This window comes from Ascaphus truei, chromosome 2 (assembly GCF_040206685.1).
Source record: "Ascaphus truei isolate aAscTru1 chromosome 2, aAscTru1.hap1, whole genome shotgun sequence".
Taxonomy (NCBI): Eukaryota; Metazoa; Chordata; class Amphibia; order Anura; family Ascaphidae; genus Ascaphus; species Ascaphus truei.
Genome location: NC_134484.1, coordinates 4,352,352 through 4,375,554, shown reverse-complemented (window position 1 = coordinate 4,375,554; position 23,203 = coordinate 4,352,352). Strand labels below are relative to the sequence as shown.

At 52.3% G+C, this 23,203-nt stretch overlaps 1 protein-coding gene across 1 annotated transcript in view; it reads left to right on the top strand.

Moving 5' to 3' along the window:
- Positions 1–23,203, top strand: part of PLEC (plectin) — a 624,499-nt gene that overhangs the window by 532,978 nt on the left and 68,318 nt on the right. Inside the window, 6 exon segments of the mRNA XM_075581086.1 lie at positions 11,644–11,759; positions 12,055–12,161; positions 12,630–12,749; positions 18,085–18,141; positions 18,143–18,207; positions 18,913–19,017. Of these exon segments, the coding sequence (XP_075437201.1) occupies positions 11,644–11,759; positions 12,055–12,161; positions 12,630–12,749; positions 18,085–18,141; positions 18,143–18,207; positions 18,913–19,017 (570 nt within the window).

Below are 23,203 nucleotides of genomic sequence, written 5' to 3'. Positions count from 1 at the left end.
AACACTCAGGCACCAACCCATGTGCCTCCAACCAACATCAGTTACACGCCCAATGCAACACTCAGGCACCAACCCATGTGCCTCCAACCAACATCAGTTACACACCCAATGCAACACTCAGGCACTAACCCGTGTGCCGTGCCTCCAACCAACATCAGTTACACGTCCAATGCAACACTCAGGCACTAACCCATGTGCCTCCAACCAACATCAGTTACACGTCCAATGCAACACTCAAGCACTAACCCATGTGCCTCCAACGAAAATCAGTTACACGTCCAATGCAACACTCAAGCACTAACCCATGTGCCTCCAACCAACATCAGTTACACGTCCAATGCAACACTCAGGCACTAACCCATGTGCCGTGCCTCCAACCAACATCAGTTACACACCCAATGCAACACTCAGGCACTAACCCATGTGCCTCCAACCAACATCAGTTACACGTCCAATGCAACACTCAGGCACTAACCCATGTGCCGTGCCTCCAACCAACATCAGTTACACGTCCAATGCAACACTCAGGCACTAACCCATGTGCCTCCAACCAACATCAGTTACACGCCCAATGCAACACTCAGGCACTAACCCATGTGCCTCCAACCAACATCAGTTACACGCCCAATGCAACACTCAGGCACTAACCCATGTGCTGAGCCTCCAACCAACATCAGTTACACGCCCAATGCAACACTCAGGCACTAACCCATGTGCCTCCAATCAACATCAGTTACACGCCCAATGCAACACTCAGGCACTAACCCATGTGCCGTGTCTCCAACCAACATCAGTTACACGTCCAATGCAACACTCAGGCACTAACCCATGTGCCTCCAACCAACATCAGTTACACGTCCAATGCAACACTCAGGCACTAACCCGTGTGCCTCCAACCAACATCCGTTACACGTCGAATGCAACACTCAGGCACTAACCCATGTGCCTCCAACCAACATCAGTTACATGTCCAATGCAACACTCAAGCATCAACCCATGTGCCTCCAACCAACATCAGTTACACGCCCAATGCAACACTCAAGCACTAACCCATGTGCTGAGCCTCCAACCAACATCAGTTACACGTCCAATGCAACACTCAGGCACTAACCCATGTGCCTCCAACCGACATCAGTTACACGTCCAATGCAACATTCAAGCACTAACCCATGTGCTGTGCCTCCAACCAACATCAGTTACACGCCCAATGCAACACTCAGGCACCAACCCATGTGCCTCCAACCAACATCAGTTACACGTCCAATGCAACACTCAAGCATCAACCCATGTGCCTCCAACCAACATCAGTTACACGCCCAATGCAACACTCAAGCATCAACCCATGTACCTCCAACCAACATCAGTTACACGCCCAATGCAACACTCAACAGGCACTAACCCGTGTGCCTCCAACCAACATCAGTTACACGCCCAATGCAACACTCAACAGGCACCAACCCATGTGCCTCCAACCAACATCAGTTACACACCCAATGCAACACTCAGGCACTAACCCGTGTGCCGTGCCTCCAACCAACATCAGTTACACGTCCAATGCAACACTCAGGCACTAACCCATGTGCCTCCAACCAACATCAGTTACACGTCCAATGCAACACTCAAGCACTAACCCATGTGCCTCCAACGAAAATCAGTTACACGTCCAATGCAACACTCAAGCACTAACCCATGTGCCTCCAACCAACATCAGTTACACGTCCAATGCAACACTCAGGCACTAACCCATGTGCCGTGCCTCCAACCAACATCAGTTACACACCCAATGCAACACTCAGGCACTAACCCATGTGCCTCCAACCAACATCAGTTACACGTCCAATGCAACACTCAGGCACTAACCCATGTGCCGTGCCTCCAACCAACATCAGTTACACGTCCAATGCAACACTCAGGCACTAACCCATGTGCCTCCAACCAACATCAGTTACACGCCCAATGCAACACTCAGGCACTAACCCATGTGCCTCCAACCAACATCAGTTACACGCCCAATGCAACACTCAGGCACTAACCCATGTGCTGAGCCTCCAACCAACATCAGTTACACGCCCAATGCAACACTCAGGCACTAACCCATGTGCCTCCAATCAACATCAGTTACACGCCCAATGCAACACTCAGGCACTAACCCATGTGCCGTGTCTCCAACCAACATCAGTTACACGTCCAATGCAACACTCAGGCACTAACCCATGTGCCTCCAACCAACATCAGTTACACGTCCAATGCAACACTCAGGCACTAACCCGTGTGCCTCCAACCAACATCCGTTACACGTCGAATGCAACACTCAGGCACTAACCCATGTGCCTCCAACCAACATCAGTTACATGTCCAATGCAACACTCAAGCATCAACCCATGTGCCTCCAACCAACATCAGTTACACGCCCAATGCAACACTCAAGCACTAACCCATGTGCTGAGCCTCCAACCAACATCAGTTACACGTCCAATGCAACACTCAGGCACTAACCCATGTGCCTCCAACCGACATCAGTTACACGTCCAATGCAACATTCAAGCACTAACCCATGTGCTGTGCCTCCAACCAACATCAGTTACACGCCCAATGCAACACTCAGGCACCAACCCATGTGCCTCCAACCAACATCAGTTACACGTCCAATGCAACACTCAAGCATCAACCCATGTGCCTCCAACCAACATCAGTTACACGCCCAATGCAACACTCAAGCATCAACCCATGTACCTCCAACCAACATCAGTTACACGCCCAATGCAACACTCAACAGGCACTAACCCGTGTGCCTCCAACCAACATCAGTTACACGCCCAATGCAACACTCAACAGGCACTAACCCATGTGCCTCCAACCGACATCAGTTACACGTCCAATGCAACACTCAAGCACTAACCCATGTGCTGTGCCTCCAACCAACATCAGTTACACGCCCAATGCAACACTCAGGCACCAACCCATGTGCCTCCAACCAACATCAGTTACACGTCCAATGCAACACTCAAGCATCAACCCATGTGCCTCCAACCAACATCAGTTACACGCCCAATGCAACACTCAGGCACTAACCCATGTGCCTCCAACCAACATCAGTTACACGCCCAATGCAACACTCAGGCACTAACCCATGTGCCTCCAACCAACATCAGTTACACGTCCAATGCAACACTCAACAGGCACTAACCCGTGTGCCTCCAACCGACATCAGTTACACGTCCAATGCAACACTCTGCCATTTAACATCTTTTTTCTCTGGACTGAGCTGGCGGGTGGGAGGCTCAAGGGGAAATGGGATGACGTACTTCATCACGGGGTGAGTGGTGGATTCATGGAAGAGTCTCCCAACAGAGATGGTAGAGGCTTATGTGGGATAGACCAAGGGCGTGAGGTTTTAGAGTGAGTAGAAGACGAGGCAGACGGAAGGAGTGGAATATTTGTATATCTTTATTTATATAGCGCCTTCCATGTACACAGCGCGTCACAGCAGTGATACAAGCACATAAAATATAACACATCATGGGAATAAGCGCTCCAGGCATAAAAGTAGGAAAGGAAAAGGAGTCCCTGGCCCGTAGAGCTTGCACTCTAAGTGAAATGGTCCTTATCTGATACCAAATGATGTGTGTCTACCACACTCGGGTTAGAATTTCCCTAATGGCTTTCACAGTTCAGGCCCTGAAGCTTAATAATAAAAATATATATATATATTGATGTAGAGGTATCTGTACCGTGTTTGCCGAGCTTAATAATCAAAAACATCGACTATTTGTTTTTGATATATATACTAGCTGATATACCCGGCGTTGCCCGGGATTTAATTTTCCGCTCCCCCTCTGTTTCCGCTCCCCTCCCCAGCTTCATGCCCGCCTCCCCCCCCCCCCCCGTTCCCAGCTCCGTGAACACTGAAGTCAGATATAGGAGTGATGGAGAGCAGCAAGAGGTCCACCTTGGCTTGGTGAACACTGAAGTCAGATATAGGAGTGATGGAGAGCAGCAGGAGGTCCGCCTTGGCTTGGTGAACACTGAAGTCAGATATAGGAGTTATGGAGAGCAGCAGGAGGTCCGCCTTGGCTTGGTGAACACAGCAGTCAGACATAGGAGTGATGGAGAGCAGCAGGAGGTCCGCCTTGGCTTGGTGAGCACAGCAGTCAGACATAGGAGTGATGGAGAGCAGCAGGAGGTCCATCTTGGCTTGGTGAGCATAGCAGTCAGATATAGGAGTGATGAAGGACAGCAGGAGGTCTGCCTTGGCTTGGTGAGCACAGGAAGGAGATATAGGAGTGATGGAGAGCAGCAGGAGGTCCACCTTGGCTTGGTGAGCACAGCAGTCAGACATAGGAGTGATGAAGGACAGCAGGAGTCCGCCTTGGTTTGGTGAGCACAGGAGTTAGACATACTGTAGGAGTGATGGAGAGCAGCAGGAGGTCCGCCGTGGCTTAGTGAATGCAGGAGTCAGATATTAGAGTGATGGAGAGCAGCAGGAGGTCCGCCTTGGCTTGGTGAGCACAGGAAGGAGATATAGGAGTGATGGAGAGTAGCAGGAGGTCCGCCTTGGCTTGGTGAGCACAGCAGTGAGATGTAGGAGTGATGGAGAGCAGCAGGAGGTCCGCCTTGGCTTGGTGAGCACAGGAAGGAGATGTAGGAGTGATGGAGAGCAGCAGGAGGTCCGCCTTGGCTTGGTGAGCACAGGAAGGAGATATAGGAGTGATGGAGAGCAGCAGGAGGTCCGCCTTGGCTTGGTGAGCACAGCAGTCAGACATAGGAGTGACGGAGAGCAGCAGGAGGTCCGCCTTGGCTTGGTGAGCACATAAGTCAGACATAGGAGTGATGGAGTATAGTTAAAGTGATACCTATATGTAATTTCCTTGTCTCCGGCCTCCACGTGCCCGCGGCACACGCAGCTGGGGTTATGGGTGTAAGCCTTTTGCTGCAGGCAATGCATTGCTGTTATGGATGTAAACTTCCTCCAGGGGGCGCAGAACACTACTGCATTCATTCATTCGGGGTACTGTCACTGTCTTTGAAGTGGGAGAATCCAGTTGGAATGCCCGTGTGTCTCTCCCTTTTCCTGAGGCACTGCAATGAGATGGTGCCTGCAAAGCTCCAAGTAGAGTGCTGTGTACATTATCAGCACTCACACATATTGGGATCCCAGTACTGCTGGGTCGGTTTCGAGGGAAACACGACGTTCGCTGCGTTGGGACCGTCGTTGTACAACGCCCGTCTCCCGCCACAACCCCCGTCTCCCGCTACAACGCCCGTCTCCCGCCACAACGCCCGTCTCCCGCCACAACGCCCGTCTCCCGCCACAACCCCCGTCTCCCGCCACAACCCCCGTCTCCCGCTACAACGCCCGTCTCCCGCCACAACGCCCGTCTCCCGCCACAACGCCCGTCTCCCGCCACAAACCCGTCTCCCGCCACAACGCCCGTCTCCCGCCACAACCCCCGTCTCCCGCCACAAACCCGTCTCCGGCTACAACGCCCGTCTCCCGCTACAACGCCCGTCTCCCGCTACAACGCCCGTCTCCCGCTACAACCCTCTTTATCCTACATTCATGTGCATGAGCGGGTAAATCCCGGGGAAGGGGGGGGGGGCTCTGGGGGTACGTCACTGTGAGAGGGTAAATCCCATTGGGCAGGCAGCAGTCTCTCATTGGGCAGGCAGCAGTCTCCCATTGGGCAGGCAGCAGTCTCTCATTGGGCAGGCAGCAGTCTCTCATTGGGCAGGCAGCAGTCTCTCATTGGGCAGGCAGCAGTCTCCCATTGGGCAGGCAGCAGTCTCTCATTGGGCAGGCAGCAGTCTCTCATTGGCAGGCAGCAGTCTCTCATTGGGCAGGCAGCAGTCTCCCATTGGGCAGGCAGCAGTCTCTCTGTCATTGGGCAGGCAGCAGTCTCTCATTGGGCAGGCAGCAGTCTCTCTGTCATTGGGCAGGCAGCAGTCTCTGTCATTGGACAGGCAGCAGTCTCCCATTGGGCAGGCAGCAGTCTCACTGTCATTGGGCAGGCAGCAGTCTCTCATTGGGCAGGCAGCAGTCTCACATTGGGCAGACAGCGGTGTCGCATTGGGCAGGCAGCAGTCTCACATTTTTCAGGCAGCAGTCTCACATTGGGCAGGCAGCGGTCTCCCATTGGGCAGGCAGCGGTCTCTCATTGGACAAGCAGCAGTCTCCCATTGGACAGGCAGCAGTCTCGCTCAGTGGTTCCCGGTGCTATTCTGTGGGAGATTGGCTGTCGGAGTCCGTCCCACTCATTGGAATACAGTGACGATCTCATATGTCCCGATACCTTATAATGGAAGAACAATGCGCTCCTAATCGCTTGTACTTCAGCTTTCAGGGATTCATACACCTCTAGGACTACGGGCTTCAATCTCAGGGATAGACGGACCACTACCATGGGTGGGATGGTGGAGTCGGTTTCTTGGCGTGAGAGAGCAGGTGGGGGTTGGTGAGATTCACGCAGCTCTGGGAACAGGTAGCCAGAGGCGACACAATCTGAGCGTCTCTGGCTCTCTCTTTTTGAACACATTGTAACATGTATTAGCATGGCGGAGCTGTCACGCCCAAAGCCTGAGCCGCGTCCCAGACACACGCCCGACCCTCCGCAGAGAGGAGAGAAGCAGGGACGGAGGAAAGAGGCGGCCCGGAGAAGGGGGAGACAATTAGAACCATAGTGGGGCTCTATGTCCTTAAATAGGTTATTTGGGGGGGGGGGGGCTGATCTTCTTTTATTAGACTGATCGGTCGTGTTGGTGGGTTAGGGAAGCCTTTTAGTCCCGTTTATTGGCCGGTCCTATTTTTGTTTTGGAGCTTCTCCGAATCATCAGAAACTCGGCAGCGGAGACAAAGACTCCGACTTCTCATGTAACTGGAGAACAAAGGGGAGGAGGAGGGAGGGAGGAAGAGCGAGAGAGAGAGGGAGGGAGGTGAGGAGAGAGGGGCAGAGATAAAGGAGGAGAGGTGCAGAAGGTAGGAGACGGAGAGGCAGAGTTAGGGGAAGGAGAGCGAGAGGCGAGGGAGGCTTGGAAAGAAGGACATTTTAGAAGAAGTGTGGAGTGACGTGGGGGAGAGGGGAAAAAGTGACGGAGAAAAGAAGTAGGTGAGCAGGTAGAGTAGGACAGGGAGACACTCAGAAGAGCACATCACCACTTTATTGGATTATCAAAGACCCTGAACATTTGGCCCAGGGCCCGAGGCTCTGTGTGGACATCATGAACCAGAACAGGCAGATGAAGAGGAGGAAGCAGAAGGTCTCCTCCAGCGCCCGCCCTGGGTATCCCTCAGCCCTCCGCACAGACCCACATGACAGGGTGGTGATGCTTTGCGAAGATATCCCATCTGACAGCGGCCGGAGCTGTCCGGGGCAGCAGGAGCTGACTCACCTGTCCGTGCTGGAGAGCGAGGGCACCTACTCGGGGTCCATCTACTCCATTCGCTCGGAGATGCAGCTGAGAGAATTGTAGGCTCACCCTCACCCTCCTAACGCTTTGCTCCCCCTGTCCCTAATCTGCTGTGCCCAATGCTGGTAAGGTGGGGGTTATCGGAGGTCTCTCCTGGAGGTGCCCACTTCAGTAGGGCACGGCTATACCTGAGCAGCAGGACATCTAAGGGGAGATATGTATTGCGGGTCACACATGTACTCTGCGATGTAGATTTGATTGTAACTGAGCCAATGGGAGTTTCCATGCTGTAGTTCTGCGATCGGCACCATTGCAGTGTACCCCACAATCCTCCATGTGTGCAGTGCGGTATCATTGAGCGCTACGGTGTATCTGTGCCCCCCCTTTACACCAGTCAAGTCCACCATCTCTGCGGTGACTTGAGAGGTCCCGGTGCCCACGCGCTCCGCGGCACACGGAGAGAAACCCCCATAGCACGTTTCATACAAGTGAGGCTGCCGCAAGCTGAGGGGAAAATAATATTCTCACCCATGTTAGCTGTGTGCCCCTCACCCTTATCACCCCGAACCCAGGCTCCAAACTGCAGGCCACACTGGCGTACAGTGTGCCAGCCTCACTGCTTTTGTTGTTGTGAGAGGGGAGTATTGCCTAAGTGGTGCTTTGCTGTCAGACGCATTAAGTTCCATCCAGGTATATCCCCCCCAAGGTATCCACGAGTTCAGTTAAATAACCAGGTGACATCTTACGCGAGGAAATACCTGTTTCTCTGCTGTTTTGGGAGGCGTGTGTCCGAGAGGAAGCCTGCAGGGAGGTTTCAACCGTGCGTGTGCAAAAACAAAGATATATACTGTGTGTGTATATATATATATATATATATATATATATATATATATATATATATATATATATATATATATATACACATAAACACACACACATATATATATATCAAGGTTACCTTATCAGAGTGTGTGTTTGTAAACGCTGTGTGTAAACGGCAGGCCTACGCTGATAGGGGTCCTATGTTAAAATGGATATGAAGCCAAAAGCTGACGTGTGCTCATTTGCATGTCATTACCCAGAATCCCTGGCTGCAGTGGAAGCGCTGTATGCAGAGAGATAATAGGGAAGGGCAGCGTTGCAGACCTGGCTGAGACGTGTGCGTGTGCTCACACAAGCTATTTTTTGTGTGAATACACTGTAATGTATGTCTGTGTGTTTGTGTGTGTGTGTGTTTACAGCTCTGTGTATCTGTTCACGTGCGTGTAAATGTATTTATGTGCAAAATACCTTAAACCTGTATGTACAATAAATGTGTGTGTGTGTGTGTGTATATATATATATATATATTTATATATATATATATATAGAGAGAGAGAGAGAGAGAGAGAGAGAGAGAGAGAGAGAGAGTGAGAGTGAGAGTGAGAGTGAGAGTGAGAGTGAGAGTGAGAGTGAGAGTGAGAGTGAGAGTGAGAGTGAGAGTGAGAGAGAAAGAGAAAGAGAGAGGTGTGTTTACAGTTCTGTATATGTGTATATGTATGTAGATTTATGTATGTGCAGAATACCTTAAATCTGTATGTACAATAAATATGTGTATCTATATATATATATATATATATATATATATATAGAGAGAGAGAGAGAGAGAGAGAGAGGGTGTGTTTACAGTTCTGTATATGTGTATATGTATGTAGATTTATGTATGTGCAGAATAGTTTAGATCTGTAATCTATGTGAACATATCAGAAACTATTTATATGATTATATGCAGTTTCTATCCTTGAACATGCATCATTGCAGGCCTGGTAGTCACAATGAATGTATATATACATATATACATACATACTGTACATACGTATATACATACATATATACATATGTATATACATACGTACATACATATATACACACGTACATACATACATATATACGTACGTATATATATATATACATACATATATACGTACGTACATACATACATACATGGACGTACAGATAAAGGATAGGAGTGTTTCCAGCTCTGAGTGGAGGGAGCTTTGCTATTGAGTGTTTCCAGCTCTGAGTGGAGGGAGCTTTGCTATTGAGTGTTTCCAGCTCTGAGTGGAGGGAGCTTTGCTATTGAGTGTATTGAGTCCGTGGAGTAACATGGCAGATGAATGGGAAGATGTGTGTCTAGAAGGCAGTAGTATTGATGCTGTGTTGCTAGGACATAGTGTATAAATAATTAATTATAATTAATAATCTTGAAAGTACCTGTTTACCTTTTGAATGAGTGTCGGGACGCACACAGCGATCGTCCTTCATGCTTGGACACGTACGCTCGTGTAATTCACACTTGTAGTGTAGCGTTATAGTGTCACATGTATTGCAGACTGATACCTCTGTGTGTGTCCCTCTCCGTGCTGGGTGACATAGTGACACAGACAGAACGGACCAATGTGTCATTGAGTCTGTCCCTCTCAGGGCTGGCTGTTATAGTGACACAGACAGAAGGGCGTCGGAATAACATGCTAACGCTTATACCACATTGGGCGCCAGTGGGGGGCTGTGCTTCCATACGTGACGCCGGAATAACATGCTAACGCTTATACCACATTGGGCGCCAGTGGGGGGCTGTGCTTCCATACGTGACGCCGGAATAACATGCTAACGCTTATACCCCATTGGGCGCCAATGGGGGGCTGTGCTTCCATACGTGACGCCGGAATAACATGCTAACGCTTATACCCCATTGGGCGCCAGTGGGGGGCTGTGCTTCCATACGTGACGCCGGAATAACATGCTAACGCTTATACCCCATTGGGCGCCAGTGGGGGGCTGTGCTTCCATACGTGATGCCGGAATAACATGCTAACGCTTATACCACATTGCGCGCCAGTGGGGGGCTGTACTTCCCTATGTGACGCCGGAATAACATGCTAACGCTTATACTCCATTGGGCGCCAGTGGGGGGCTGTGCTTCCATACGTGACGCCGGAATAACATGCTAACGCTTATACTCCATTGGGCGCCAGTGGGGGGCTGTGCTTCCATACGTGACGCCGGAATAACATGCTAACGCTTATACCCCATTGGGCGCCAGTGGGGGGGTGTACTTCCCTACGTGACACTGGAATAACATGCTAACGCTTATACCCCATTGGGCGCCAGTGGGGGGCTGTACTTCCATACGTGACACTGGAATAACATGCTAACGCTTATACCCCATTGGGCGCCAGTGGGGGGCTGTGCTTCCATACGTGACGCCGGAATAACATGCTAACGCTTATACTCCATTGGGCGCCAGTGGGGGGCTGTACTTCCATACGTGACGCCGGAATAACATGCTAACGCTTATACCACATTGGGCGCCAGTGGGGGGCTGTACTTCCCTACGTGACGCCGGAATAACATGCTAACGCTTATACCCCATTGGGCGCCAGTGGGGGACTGTACTTCCCTACGTGACGCCGGAATAACATGCTAACGCTTATACCACATTGGGCGCCAGTGGGGACTGTACTTCCCTACGTGACGCCGGAATAACATGCTAACGCTTATACCACATTAGGCGCCAGTGGGGACTGTACTTCCCTACGTGACGCCGGAATAACATGCTAATGTTTATACCCCATTGGGCGTTAGTGGGGGGCTGTGCTTCCCTACGTGACGCCGGAATAACATGCTAACGCTTATACCACATTGGGCGCCAGTGGGGGGCTGTACTTCCATACGTGACACCGGAATAACATGCTAACGCTTATACCCCATTGGGCGCCAGTGGGGGACTGTACTTCCCTACGTGACGCCGGAATAACATGCTAACGCTTATACCCCATTGGGCGTTAGTGGGGGGCTGTGCTTCCCTACGTGACGCCGGAATAACATGCTAACGCTTATACCCCATTGGGCGCCAGTGGGGGCTGTGCTTCCCTACGTGACGCCGGAATAACATGCTAATGTTTATACCCCATTGGGCACCAGTGGGTGGCCTTACTTCCCTACGTGACGCCGGAATAACATGCTAACGCTTATACCCCATTGGGCGCCAGTGGAGGGCTGTGCTTCCATACGTGACGCCGGAATAACATGCTAATGTTTATACCCCATTGGGCGCCAGTGAGGGCTGTGCTTCCATACGTGACGCCGCAATAACATGCTAACGCGTATACCCCATTGGGCGCCAGTGGGGGGCTGTGCTTCCATACGTGACGCCGGAATAACATGCCTGTGTAACGCTCCTCTCCTCCCCTCCCACAGACCAATGCTCATCGACATGAACAGAGTTTTCCGGCAGACCAACCTAGAGAACCTGGATCAGGCTTTTGGGGTGGCAGAGAGGGACCTGGGGGTCACCCGACTTCTGGACCCCGAGGGTATGTATTCAACTGAAAAACCCATCCCTCCTCGTAGGTTCCCGAGTTCGATCCTACTCTCGTCCGCTTAGAGCCACTCATTCTGTATGTATATTGGCTTACATAGGGAGCAGATGGGCATAGTGAATAAGGTGAAGTTACGCAGTTTACAAGTCTGCGAGTGCCTGGAAAAAATATTATTATACATTATTACTATTCCATAATGTTATTTATATTACTATATTTCAGCCCCATTGTACTGCCTCGCCGTATATGTTGGTGACACAGAACACTAACCTCTCTGTCTCTCCTCTAGATGTGGACGTCACTCAGCCTGATGAGAAATCCATCATCACGTACGTGTCATCTCTGTATGACGCTATGCCGAGGGTCCCGGACGTGCAGGACGGAGTCAGAGCCAATGTGAGTGAGGGGAGTTTGGGGAGCAAGATTGGCTGATGTTCTGAGGTTAAATTGCCTTAAAAAGTAGTTGGGGTACTCCTGATGTCAAGGGACCAGAGATCTATTACATAATGAGACAAGGATTTATAAACGCTGATAACTCCCAGTATCCTCACAGCCATCTCCAACTGTTCCTGCTAATCGCAGTAGACGTTATATATACTCTGTGGTCATATTTTATTTGGACCAAAAAAACGTTTTCATCACTTATTTTGCCGTCTTTAATACTCCAGTTGCCAGCGGTATCCCAGAGTGGTATCCCAGACTGGGTATCCCCGTACTGGGCTGCACAATATCTTGACATCACAGAAAGATGATAACAATATATGCAAACTTAGGAACATGGACAACACCCAGACAACTTTGCACCTGTCTGGTCGAGGGCTGAGGATACTAAAGTCCTATCTCTCTCTCTCTCTATTCAAGCAGGAGCTGGAACTGCGTTGGCACGAGTATTACGAGAGGGTAACGTTCCTGCTCCAGTGGATTCGCCACCACACTGTCATCTTTGAGGAGAGAAGATTTCCTGGCAGCTATGAGGAGATTGAGGTACAGTATGACAGACACTGACACTGCATCACCACTACACCCCTTACTATTTTCACCTTTTAGTACATGGTAGGACCCAACTATTTAAATAGCAACTGTTATTTTCTTTCCATTTTTTACCATTTTTGGATCATACATTTTTTGTGTGTTTTTGTATAAAACTCCTTTCTAAAAAAAAAATATTCGAAGAGGTTTTGTTTGCTTTTATTTTATATGTTTTTTTTTCTGACAACTCATCTTGGGCGTGTTGCTTAGTGGCTGTGTTCCTGATTAGAGATGGCATGTGTGTCAGGAGGCTTGTGGTTTGGGCATGTGTCCTTCTGGTCCTGTGATCAGATGGGCCACTGCTTAGCTTGTCATAAGATATAGATCTGGCTCTTGTGATTTCAATCTGAACGATTAGCACGCATGGGAACTGCAGCGCGACACGTAAGGGGGATGTGTAATCCTACATTCTGAGACACACAAACCTTTGCTGCGACTGTGTAATCTTTTACTTTATAACCAGAGATGGGAACATTTTGGGGGGCGGATGTGGGTCCGTGGCGGGTTTGGATCCGTGGCTTCCTTTGGCCTGCGGATTTCCGTGAATCGATTGTGTGAATTGTGAAGGGCGAAGCGTTTGTTATTCTAAAAAAAAAAGAAAGAAATATCACCGGCAGTCCGCTGGTGGATTATATCTGCACATGGACGGCAGAATCTGCGGATTGTGTTCTTAAAACCCACCAGCAGAATCCACACATAGGATTGGTAAAATTCACCTGCGATGGCGGAGTCCACGGGTTGGATTGGTAAAATCCACCAGCGATGGCGGAGTCCACAGATTCTTGGACTGGTAAAATCCACCAGCGGATGGCGGAGTCCACGGATTATTGGATTGGTAAAATCCACCAGCGGATTGTATCCCCGGGCGGGTTTTGATTGAAACTGGAGCCCCCCGTCAGTGGATATCACACCTCGGAACGGATGGTGAACGGAAAGCTCGGGAGATTCTGTGAAACGGATTCTGACCGGCTTGCCCATCTCTACGTCTAAAATCTAGTACAGAACTAGAGCGTCCAAAATACTGACTGAGTCACTTACTGTACGAAGGGCGTTCCTGATTATCCAGAGACAAATCCCACTGAAGTCTGCACAGTATGTGCACCCGAGATATAGGAGATCCTCATTTTTAGGAAGGGAATCCCGATTGTTGAAGAGGAGAGTCCCATTAAGAGGTGGGATGTAAGAGGAGAAACCCATTGATGGGTATGGGGTGTGTAAGAGGAGAATCCCATTGATGTGTATGGGGTGTGTAAGAGGGGATCCCATTGATGTGTATGGGGTGTGTAAGAGGAGAATCCCATTGGTGTGTATGGTGTATGTGTAAGAGGAAAATCCCATTGATGTGTATGGGGTGTGTAAGAGGAGAATCCCATTGATGGGTATGGGGTGTGTAAGAGGAGAATCCCATTGATGGGTATGGGGTGTGTAAGAGGAGATTCCCATTGATGGGTATGGGTGTGTAAGAGGGGATCCCATTGGTGTGTAAGAGGAGAATCCCATTGGTGTGTATGGGGTGTGTAAGAAGAGAATCCCATTGATATGTATGGGGTGTGTAAGAGGGGATCCCATTGATGGGTATGGGGTGTGTAAGGGGAGTTTCCCATTGGTGTGTATGGGGTGTGTAAGAGGAGAATCCCATTGATATGTATGGGGTGTGTAAGAGGGGATCCCATTGATTGGTATGGGGTGTGTAAGAAGGAATCCCATTGTGTGTATGGGGTGTATTGGGTGTGTAAGAGGCGTTCCCATTGATGTGTATGGATGTGTAAGAGGAGAATCCCATTGATGGGTATGCGGTGTGTAAGAGGAGAATCCCATTGGTGTGTATGGGGTGTATAAGAGGAGAATCCATTGATGTGTATGGGCGTGTGTAAGAGGAGAATCCCATTGATGGGTATGGGGTGTGTTAAGAGGAGAATCCCATTGATGGGTATGGGATGTGTAAGAGGAGAATCCCATTGATGTGTATTGGGGTGTGTAAGAGGAGAATCCCATTGATGTGTATGGGTGTGTAAGGGGAGTTTTCCCATTGATGTGTATGGGGGGTGTAAGGGGAGTTTCCCATTGATGTGTATGGGGTGTGTAGAGGAGAATCCATTGGTGTGTATGGGATGTGTAAGAGGAGAATCCCATTGATGTGTATGGGATGTGTAAGAGGAGAATCCCATTGATGTGTATGGGATGTGTAAGAGGAGAATCCCATTGGTGTGTATGGGATGTGTAAGAGGAGAATCCCATTGATGTGTATGGGATGTGTAAGAGGAGAATCCCATTGATGTGTATGGGGGTGTGTAAGGGGAGTTTCCCATTGATGTGTAAGGGGAGTTTCCCATTGATGTGTATGGGGTGTGTAAGAGGAGAATCCTATTGATGGTTATGGGATGTGTAAGAGGAGAATCCCATTGATGTGTATGGGGTGTGTAAGGGGAGTTTCCCATTGATGTGTATGGGGTGTGTAAGGGGAGCTTCCCATTGGTGTGTATGGGTGTGTAAGGGGAGTTTCCCATTGGTGTGTAAGGGGTGTGTAAGGGGAGTTTCCCATGATGTGTATGGGGTGTGTAAGGGGAGTTTCCCATTGGTGTGTATGGGGTGTGTAAGGGGAGTTTCCCATTGGTGTGTATGGGTGTGTGTAAGGGGAGTTTCCCATTGGTGTGTATGGGGGTGTGTAAGGGGAGTTTCCCATTGGTGTGTATGGGGTGTGTAAGAGGGGATTGTAATGACGATAGGACTCTCAGAATGAGGTGTGCACAGCAGACCCGGGATGTAACAGGATCGGACGTGTAACCCCCTGCGAGGCTGGGTGTGGTCCTGTCTGAGCCGGCACGAGACCCGCTCTCCCTCCCTTTAGGGCAGGAATAATAGGCATTACGTGCAGTGTGGCTCAGTGTTACATGTCTATGCAGAGAGTGCAACCCAGGCCAAAGTGCTATCTTCTCCCTATTACAACCCAGGCCAAAGTGCTATATTCTCCCTATTACATCCCAGGCCAAAGTGCTATATTCTCCCTATTACCTCCCAGGCAAAGTGCTATATTCTCCCTATTACATCCCAGGCCAAAGTGCTATATTCTCCACTATTACATCCCAGGCCAAAGTGCTATATTCTCCCTATTACATCCCAGGCCAAAGTGCTATATTCTCCCTATTACATCCCAGGCCAAAGTGCTATATTCTCCCTATTACATCCAGGCCAAAGTGCTATATTCTCCCTATTACATCCCAGGCCAAAGTGCTATATTCTCCCTATTACATCCCAGGCCAAAGTGCTATATTCTCCCTATTACATCCCAGGCCAAAGTGCTATATTCTCCCTATTACATCCCAGGCCAAAGTGCTATATTCTCCAAATTACACCCAGGCCAAAGTACTATATTCTCCCTATTACATCCCAGGCCAAAGTGCTATATTCTCTCCTATTACATCCCAGGCCAAAGTGCTATATTCTCCCTATTACATCCAGGCAAAGTGCTATATTCTCCCTATTACATCCCAGGCCAAAGTGCTATATTCTCCCTATTACATCCCAGGCTAAAGTGCTATATTCTCCCTATTACATCCCAGGCCAAAGTGCTATATTCTCCCTATTACATCCCAGGCCAAAGTGCTATATTCTCCCTATTACATCCCAGGCCAAAGTGCTATATTTCTCCCTATTACACCCCAGGCCAAAGTGCTATATTCTCCCTATTACATCCCAGGCCAAAGTGCTATATTCTCCCTATTAATCCCAGGCCAAAGTGCTATATTCTCCCTATTACATCCCAGGCCAAAGTGCTATATTCTCCTATTACATCCCAGGCTAAAGTGCTATATTCTCCCTATTACATCCCAGGCCAAAGTGCTATATCCTCCCTATTACATCCCAGGCCAAAGTGCTATATTCTCCCTATTACATCCAGGCTAAAGTGCTATATTCTCCCTATTACATCCAGGCCAAAGTGCTATATTCTCCCTATTACACCCCAGGCCAAAGTGCTATATTCTCCCTATTACACCCCAGGCCAAAGTGCTATATTCTCCCTATTACATCCCAGGCAAAGTGCTATATTCTCCCTATTACATCCCAGGCCAAAGTGCTATATTCTCCCTATTACATCCCAGGCCAAAGTGCTATATTCTCCCTATTACATCCCAGGCCAAAGTGCTATATTCTCCCTATTACATCCCAGGCCAAAGTGCTATATTCTCCCTATTACACCCCAGGCCAAAGTGCTATATTCTCCCTATTACATCCCAGGCCAAAGTGCTATATTCTCCCTATTACATCCAGGCCAAAGTGCTATATTCTCCCTATTACATCCAGGCCAAAGTGTTATATTCTCCCTATTACACCCCAGGCCAAAGTGCTATATTCTCCCCTATTACATCCCAGGCCAAGTGCTATATTCTCCCTATTACACCCAGGCCAAAGTGCTGTATTCTCCCTATTACATCCCAGGCCAAAGTGCTATATTCTCCCTATTACATCCCAGGCCAAAGTGCTGTATTCTCCCTATTACATCCCAGGCCAAAGTGCTATATTCTCCCTATTACATCCCAGGCCAAAGTGCTATATTTCTCCCTATTACATTCCAGGCCAAAGTGCTATATTCTCCCTATTACACCCAGGCCAAAGTGCTATATTCTCCCTATTACATCCCAGGCCAAAGTGCTATATTCTCCCTATTACACCCCAGGCCAAAGTGCTATATTCTCCCTATTACATCCCAGGTCATCCTGTAGTTTCCCATTCAGGAGAAAACACTGCTATATACATTTTCACATGGGGTCTCTTAAAATGGCCGCCACTATAAAATTCCCAAAACCTGCTGTATCCCCATCGGGACCACCTCCGCCTCCCCATTCTGCGCAGCATTCGTTCCCGCGAGGTAGAGGGTGGGAGGCGCAGGGGATGTGGGAAGCGCAGGGGATGGGAGGCGCAGGGGGTGGGAGGCGCAGGGGGTGGGAGGCGCAGGGGGTGGGGAGGCGTAGGGGGTGGGGAGGCGCAGGGGATGGGAGGCGCAGGGGTGGTGGGAGGCGCGCAGCGGGTGGGAGGCACGGGGGGTGGGAGGCGCGGGGGGTGGGAGGCGCGGGGGATGGGAGGCGCAGGGGGTGGGAGGTGACTGGGGGGGTGGGAGGCGCAGGGGGTGGGAGGCGCAGGGTGGGCGCGCAGGGGGTGGGAGGGTGCAGGGGGGGGGGAGGCACACGGGGATGTGGGAGGCGCATGGGTGGGGAGGCGCGGGGGGTGGGAGGCGCAAGGGGGTGGGCTGTATTCCCGCTGCCCTCACTAATCTCGCCTGTTCTGTTTCCAGATCCTGTGGCGTCAGTTCCTGAAGTTTAAGGAGACCGATCTCCCCAGTAAGGAGGCCCGATAAGAACCAGTCCAAAGTGCAGTACCAGTCCCTGGAGGTGGGTGGCACGTCCGCGGCTTCATTCCTTATGGTTGAATATGTTGATTTTTGTTGTTGTTGCTGAAGGAGTAGTGGATGCAGTGATTTGCCTTCCAGTAGAAGGTTTAAGAGCGTCCGCGTTGGGTTTGTTAGACTGGGGTTGTGGTTGTGATGGTTCTGGGGCAGGGGCGGCCAACTCCAGTCCTCAAGGGCCACCAACAGGTCAGCTGTTAAGGGGTATCCCTGCTTCAGCACAAGTGGCTCAATCAGTAGCTCAGTCAAAGGCTGCATCACCTGTGCTGAAGCAGAGATATCCTGAAAACCTGACCTGTTGGTGGCCCTTGAGCACTGGCGTTGTCCACCCTGCACAGGTTAAATAAGTCCGCTGCTGTTTTTGTGTGGTACTGTGAGTCCGTCTCCGTGTCTCCGTGTCCCTGTGTCTCGTGGTTTAGGGGAGGGTATACATATGGCCTCTTCCTCTGCCACTCCCAGAATCCTTTGCTGCTTGCTGGTGTTCTGTACACTGGTTCATTATAAATAATATAAAGTCCGACATTAAACAGCACGACACCTTCAACCGCCTGCCCCCCACCCACGTTAAAGACCAGCCGTGGCTGAATCTGCCCCTTTAACCCGGGTAAGGGCAAGTAAGCACGCAATGAGAATGTGAGCTCTGTGTGACAGGGACTCGTCGTGTCAAGCCTGAGGAAGCTGTCAATCAGATCTCTTTGCCCCTCCCCCCCGCGCAGGGCGGGTGCCCCCCGGGTACCACCCCCTGGACGTGGAGAAGGAATGGGGCAAGCTGCATGTGTCCATCCTGGAGAGGGAGAAGCTGCTGAGAATCGAGCTGGAGCGGTGAGTGTTGGGGGGGGGGGGGGCATGACAGGTTATTGGGGTGCACGGGGAAGTTAAGATGGGATGTTGGGGTGGAGGGGCAGTTACGTTAAATTATATTTTGGGGTGCAGAGGGGCAGTTATATGATGGGCTATTAGCGAGAAGAGGTGCAGTTGTATGATGGGATATTTGAGGGTGCAGAGGGGCAGTTATGTGATGGACTATTGGGATGTAGAGGGGCAGTTATGTGATGGGATATTGTGGAGAAGAGGGGCAGTTATGTGATGGGATATTGGGGAGAAGGGGGCAGCTATGTAATGGTATATTGGGGTACAGAGGGGCAGTTATGTGATGGGATATTGGGGTGCAGAGGGGCAGTTATGTGATGGGATATTGGGGTGCAGAGGGGCAGTTATGTTATGGGATATTTGAGGGTGCAGAGGGGCAGTTATGTGATGGAATATTGGGATGTAGAGGGGCAGTTATGTGATGGGATATTGTGGAGAAGAGGGGCAGTTATGTGATGGGATATTGGGGAGAAGGGGCAGCTATGTAATGGTATATTGGGGTACAGAGGGGCAGTTATGTGATGGGATATTGGGGTGCAGAGGGGCAGTTATGTGATGGGATATTGGGGAGAAGGGGGCAGCTATGTAATGGTATATTGGGGTACAGAGGGGCAGTTATGTGATGGGATATTGGGATGCAGAGGGGCAGTTATGTGATGGGATATTGGGGTGCAGAGGGGCAGTTATGTGATGGGATATTGGGGTGCAGAGGGGCAGTTATGTGATATTGGGGTGCAGAGGGGCAGTTATGTGATGGGATATTGGGGTGCAGAGGGGCAGTTATGTGATGGGATATTGGTGTGCAGAGGGGCAGTTATGTGATGGGATATTGGGGTGCAGAGGGGCAGTTATGTGATGGGATATTGGGGTGCAGAGGGGCAGTTATGTGATGGAGTCTGAGGGTACTGTGCTATGCGGTGTATACAGTTTCTGGGTAGGGGAGGGGTAGCATATAACAAGTGCAGCGCTGCCAGTGTGTTAAACAGAGCTCTGCTGCAAAAAGGGGCTGAAAGCGCTGTGTTACTGGGGAAGGGGAATGCAATGTATACAGAGCTTCCCAAACCTCACAGGTCTCTTCTTCACGTGTACAGAGCTTCCCAAACCTCACAGGTCTCTTCTTCACGTGTACAGAGCTTCCCAAACCTCACAGGTCTCTTCTTCACATGTACAGAGCTTCCCAAACCTCACAGGTCTAAAGAAGAGACCTGTGAGGTTTGGAAAGCTCTGTAGCAAAAAGGTTGAGCGAGGGGGGGAGAAGAGAGTGTGTGGGGGAGAGTGTATAGGGGAGAAGAGAGTGTGTGTGGGGGGGGGGGGAGATAGTGGGGGGTCCCCTTTAAAAAATAAATCATTGTAACTATTTTGCAAACACAGTCTGATCAGATTCCCGCGCTGGCGCTGACGCTGGCGCAGTACTTCCTGACTGTGCGGCTTTAGTGACCAATGTTTGCGTTGGAGACGCGGTGTATTGGGGAGGGGGGGGGGCTGGGGGAGTCCCTGTTTACGTCTCTTGGAAGACGCCCGGTCTCAGCGCACACACTTGCGGTTTCCTCCGTGACTCACCCCCCCGTCCCACAGCTGGGAAACTCTGCTCTCTAGCCGCACGAGGGTCTCCGCTTCAGCACAGCTGGCTCAATCAGTCCCTGCTTCAGCACAGGTGGCTCAGTCTTCCCTCCCTCCCCCCCCCCCCGCCCTTTTCGCTGCGAGGGAAATACTTTTTGGGAGAGATTTGCCGCTTTAAATAAAAACCCCGTAATGCTGGCGAGTCACCGGCTGTAATTGGAAACAGAATGCCAAGCGGTGAGGGGGAGAGGGGGGGGTCTGTGCGGGGGAGAGGGGGTGTGGGGGGGAGAGGGGGGGTGTGCGGGGGAGAGGTGGGGGGGTGCAGGGGAGAGGGGGGTGTGCGGGAGAAAGGGGGTGAGGGGGATATGAGAGGGAGACTTGCGGTGTGAAGGAGAAAGGGGTGTGAGGGAGACATGCGGTGTGAGAGAGGGGGGGGGGGGGTGTGAGGGGGAGAGAGGGAGGGAGAGGAAGCATGGTTATAGCAGAGTGGAAAGAGGCGGAACGGAGGGCAGTGCCTGGCTAACATCACAGTCACAGCTTGGGCCGCTGAGTGTTAGAGACAGCAGAGCCTGAGCCATGAGAGGAGCCGCGGGGAGCGGGGGATAGGTGAGAGTCCCTGTGCTGAGCAGAGAGAGGAGCCGCGGGGATAGGTGAGAGTCCCTGTGCTGAGCAGGGAGGGGAGCCGCGGGGATAGGTGAGAGTCCCTGTGCTGAGCAGGGAGAGGAGCCGCGGGGATAGGTGAGAGTCCCTGTGCTGAGCAGGGAGGGGAGCCGCGGGGAGCGGGGGATAGGTGAGAGTCCCTGTGCTGAGCAGGGAGAGGAGCCGCGGGGATAGGTGAGAGTCCTGTGCTGAGCAGGGAGGGGAGCCGCGGGGATAGGTGAGAGTCCCTGTGCTGAGCAGGGAGAGGAGCCGCGGGGATAGGTGAGAGTCCCTGTGCTGAGCAGGGAGGGGAGCCGCGGGGAGCGGGGGATAGGTGAGAGTCCCTGTGCTGAGCAGGGAGGGGAGCCGCGGGGATAGGTGAGGGTCCCTGTGCTGAGCAGGGAGAGGAGCCGCGGGGAGCGGGGGATAGGTGAGAGTCCCTGTGCTGAGCAGGGAGGGGAGCCGCGGGGAGCGGGGGATAGGTGAGGGTCCCTGTGCTGAGCAGGGAGGGGAGCCGCGGGGAGCGGGGGATAGGTGAGAGTCCCTGTGCTGAGCAGGGAGAGGAGCCGCGGGGATAGGTGAGGGTCCCTGTGCTGAGCAGGGAGGGGAGCCGCGGGGAGCGGGGGATAGGTGAGAGTCCCTGTGCTGAGCAGGGAGAGGAGCCGCGGGGATAGGTGAGGGTCCCTGTGCTGAGCAGGGAGGGGAGCCGCGGGGAGCGGGGATAGGTGAGAGTCCCTGTGCTGAGCAGGGAGAGGAGCCGCGGGGATAGGTGAGAGTCCCTGTGCTGAGCAGGGAGGGGAGCCGCGGGGAGCGGGGATAGGTGAGAGTCCCTGTGCTGAGCAGGGAGGGGAGCCGCGGGGATAGGTGAGAGTCCCTGTGCTGAGCAGGGAGGGGAGCCGCGGGGAGCGGGGGATAGGTGAGAGTCCCTGTGCTGAGCAGGGAGAGGAGCCGCGGGGATAGGTGAGGGTCCCTGTGCTGAGCAGGGAGGGGAGCCGCGGGGAGCGGGGGATAGGTGAGAGTCCCTGTGCTGAGCAGGGAGGGGAGCCGCGGGGATAGGTGAGAGTCCCTGTGCTGAGCAGGGAGGGGAGCCGCGGGGAGCGGGGGATAGGTGAGAGTCCCTGTGCTGAGCAGGGAGAGGAGCCGCGGGGATAGGTGAGCGTCCTGTGCTGAGCAGGGAGGGGAACCGCGGGGAGCAGGGGATAGGTGAGAGTCCCTGTGCTGAGCAGGGAGAGGAGCCGCGGGGAGCGGGGGATAGGTGAGAGTCCCTGTGCTGAGCAGGGAGGGGAGCCGCGGGGATAGGTGAGGGTCCCTGTGCTGAGCAGGGAGGGGAGCCGCGGGGATAGGTGAGGGTCCCTGTGCTGAGCAGGGAGGGGAGCCGCGGGGATAGGTGAGGGTCCCTGTGCTGAGCAGGGAGAGGAGCCGCGGGGATAGGTGAGAGTCCCTGTGCTGAGCAGGGAGGGGAGCCGCGGGGATAGGTGAGAGTCCCTGTGCTGAGCAGGGAGGGGAGCCGCGGGGAGCGGGGGATAGGTGAGAGTCCCTGTGCTGAGCAGGGAGAGGAGCCGCGGGGATAGGTGAGGGTCCCTGTGCTGAGCAGGGAGAGGAGCCGCGGGGAGCGGGGGATAGGTGAGAGTCCCTGTGCTGAGCAGGGAGGGGAGCCGCGGGGAGCGGGGGATAGGTGAGAGTCCCTGTGCTGAGCAGGGAGAGGAGCCGCGGGGATAGGTGAGGGTCCCTGTGCTGAGCAGGGAGGGGAGCCGCGGGGAGCGGGGGATAGGTGAGAGTCCCTGTGCTGAGCAGGGAGGGGAGCCGCGGGGAGCGGGGGATAGGTGAGAGTCCCTGTGCTGAGCAGGGAGGGGAGCCGCGGGGATAGGTGAGGGTCCCTGTGCTGAGCAGGGAGGGGAGCGGGGGATAGGTGAGAGTCCCTGTGCTGAGCAGGGAGAGG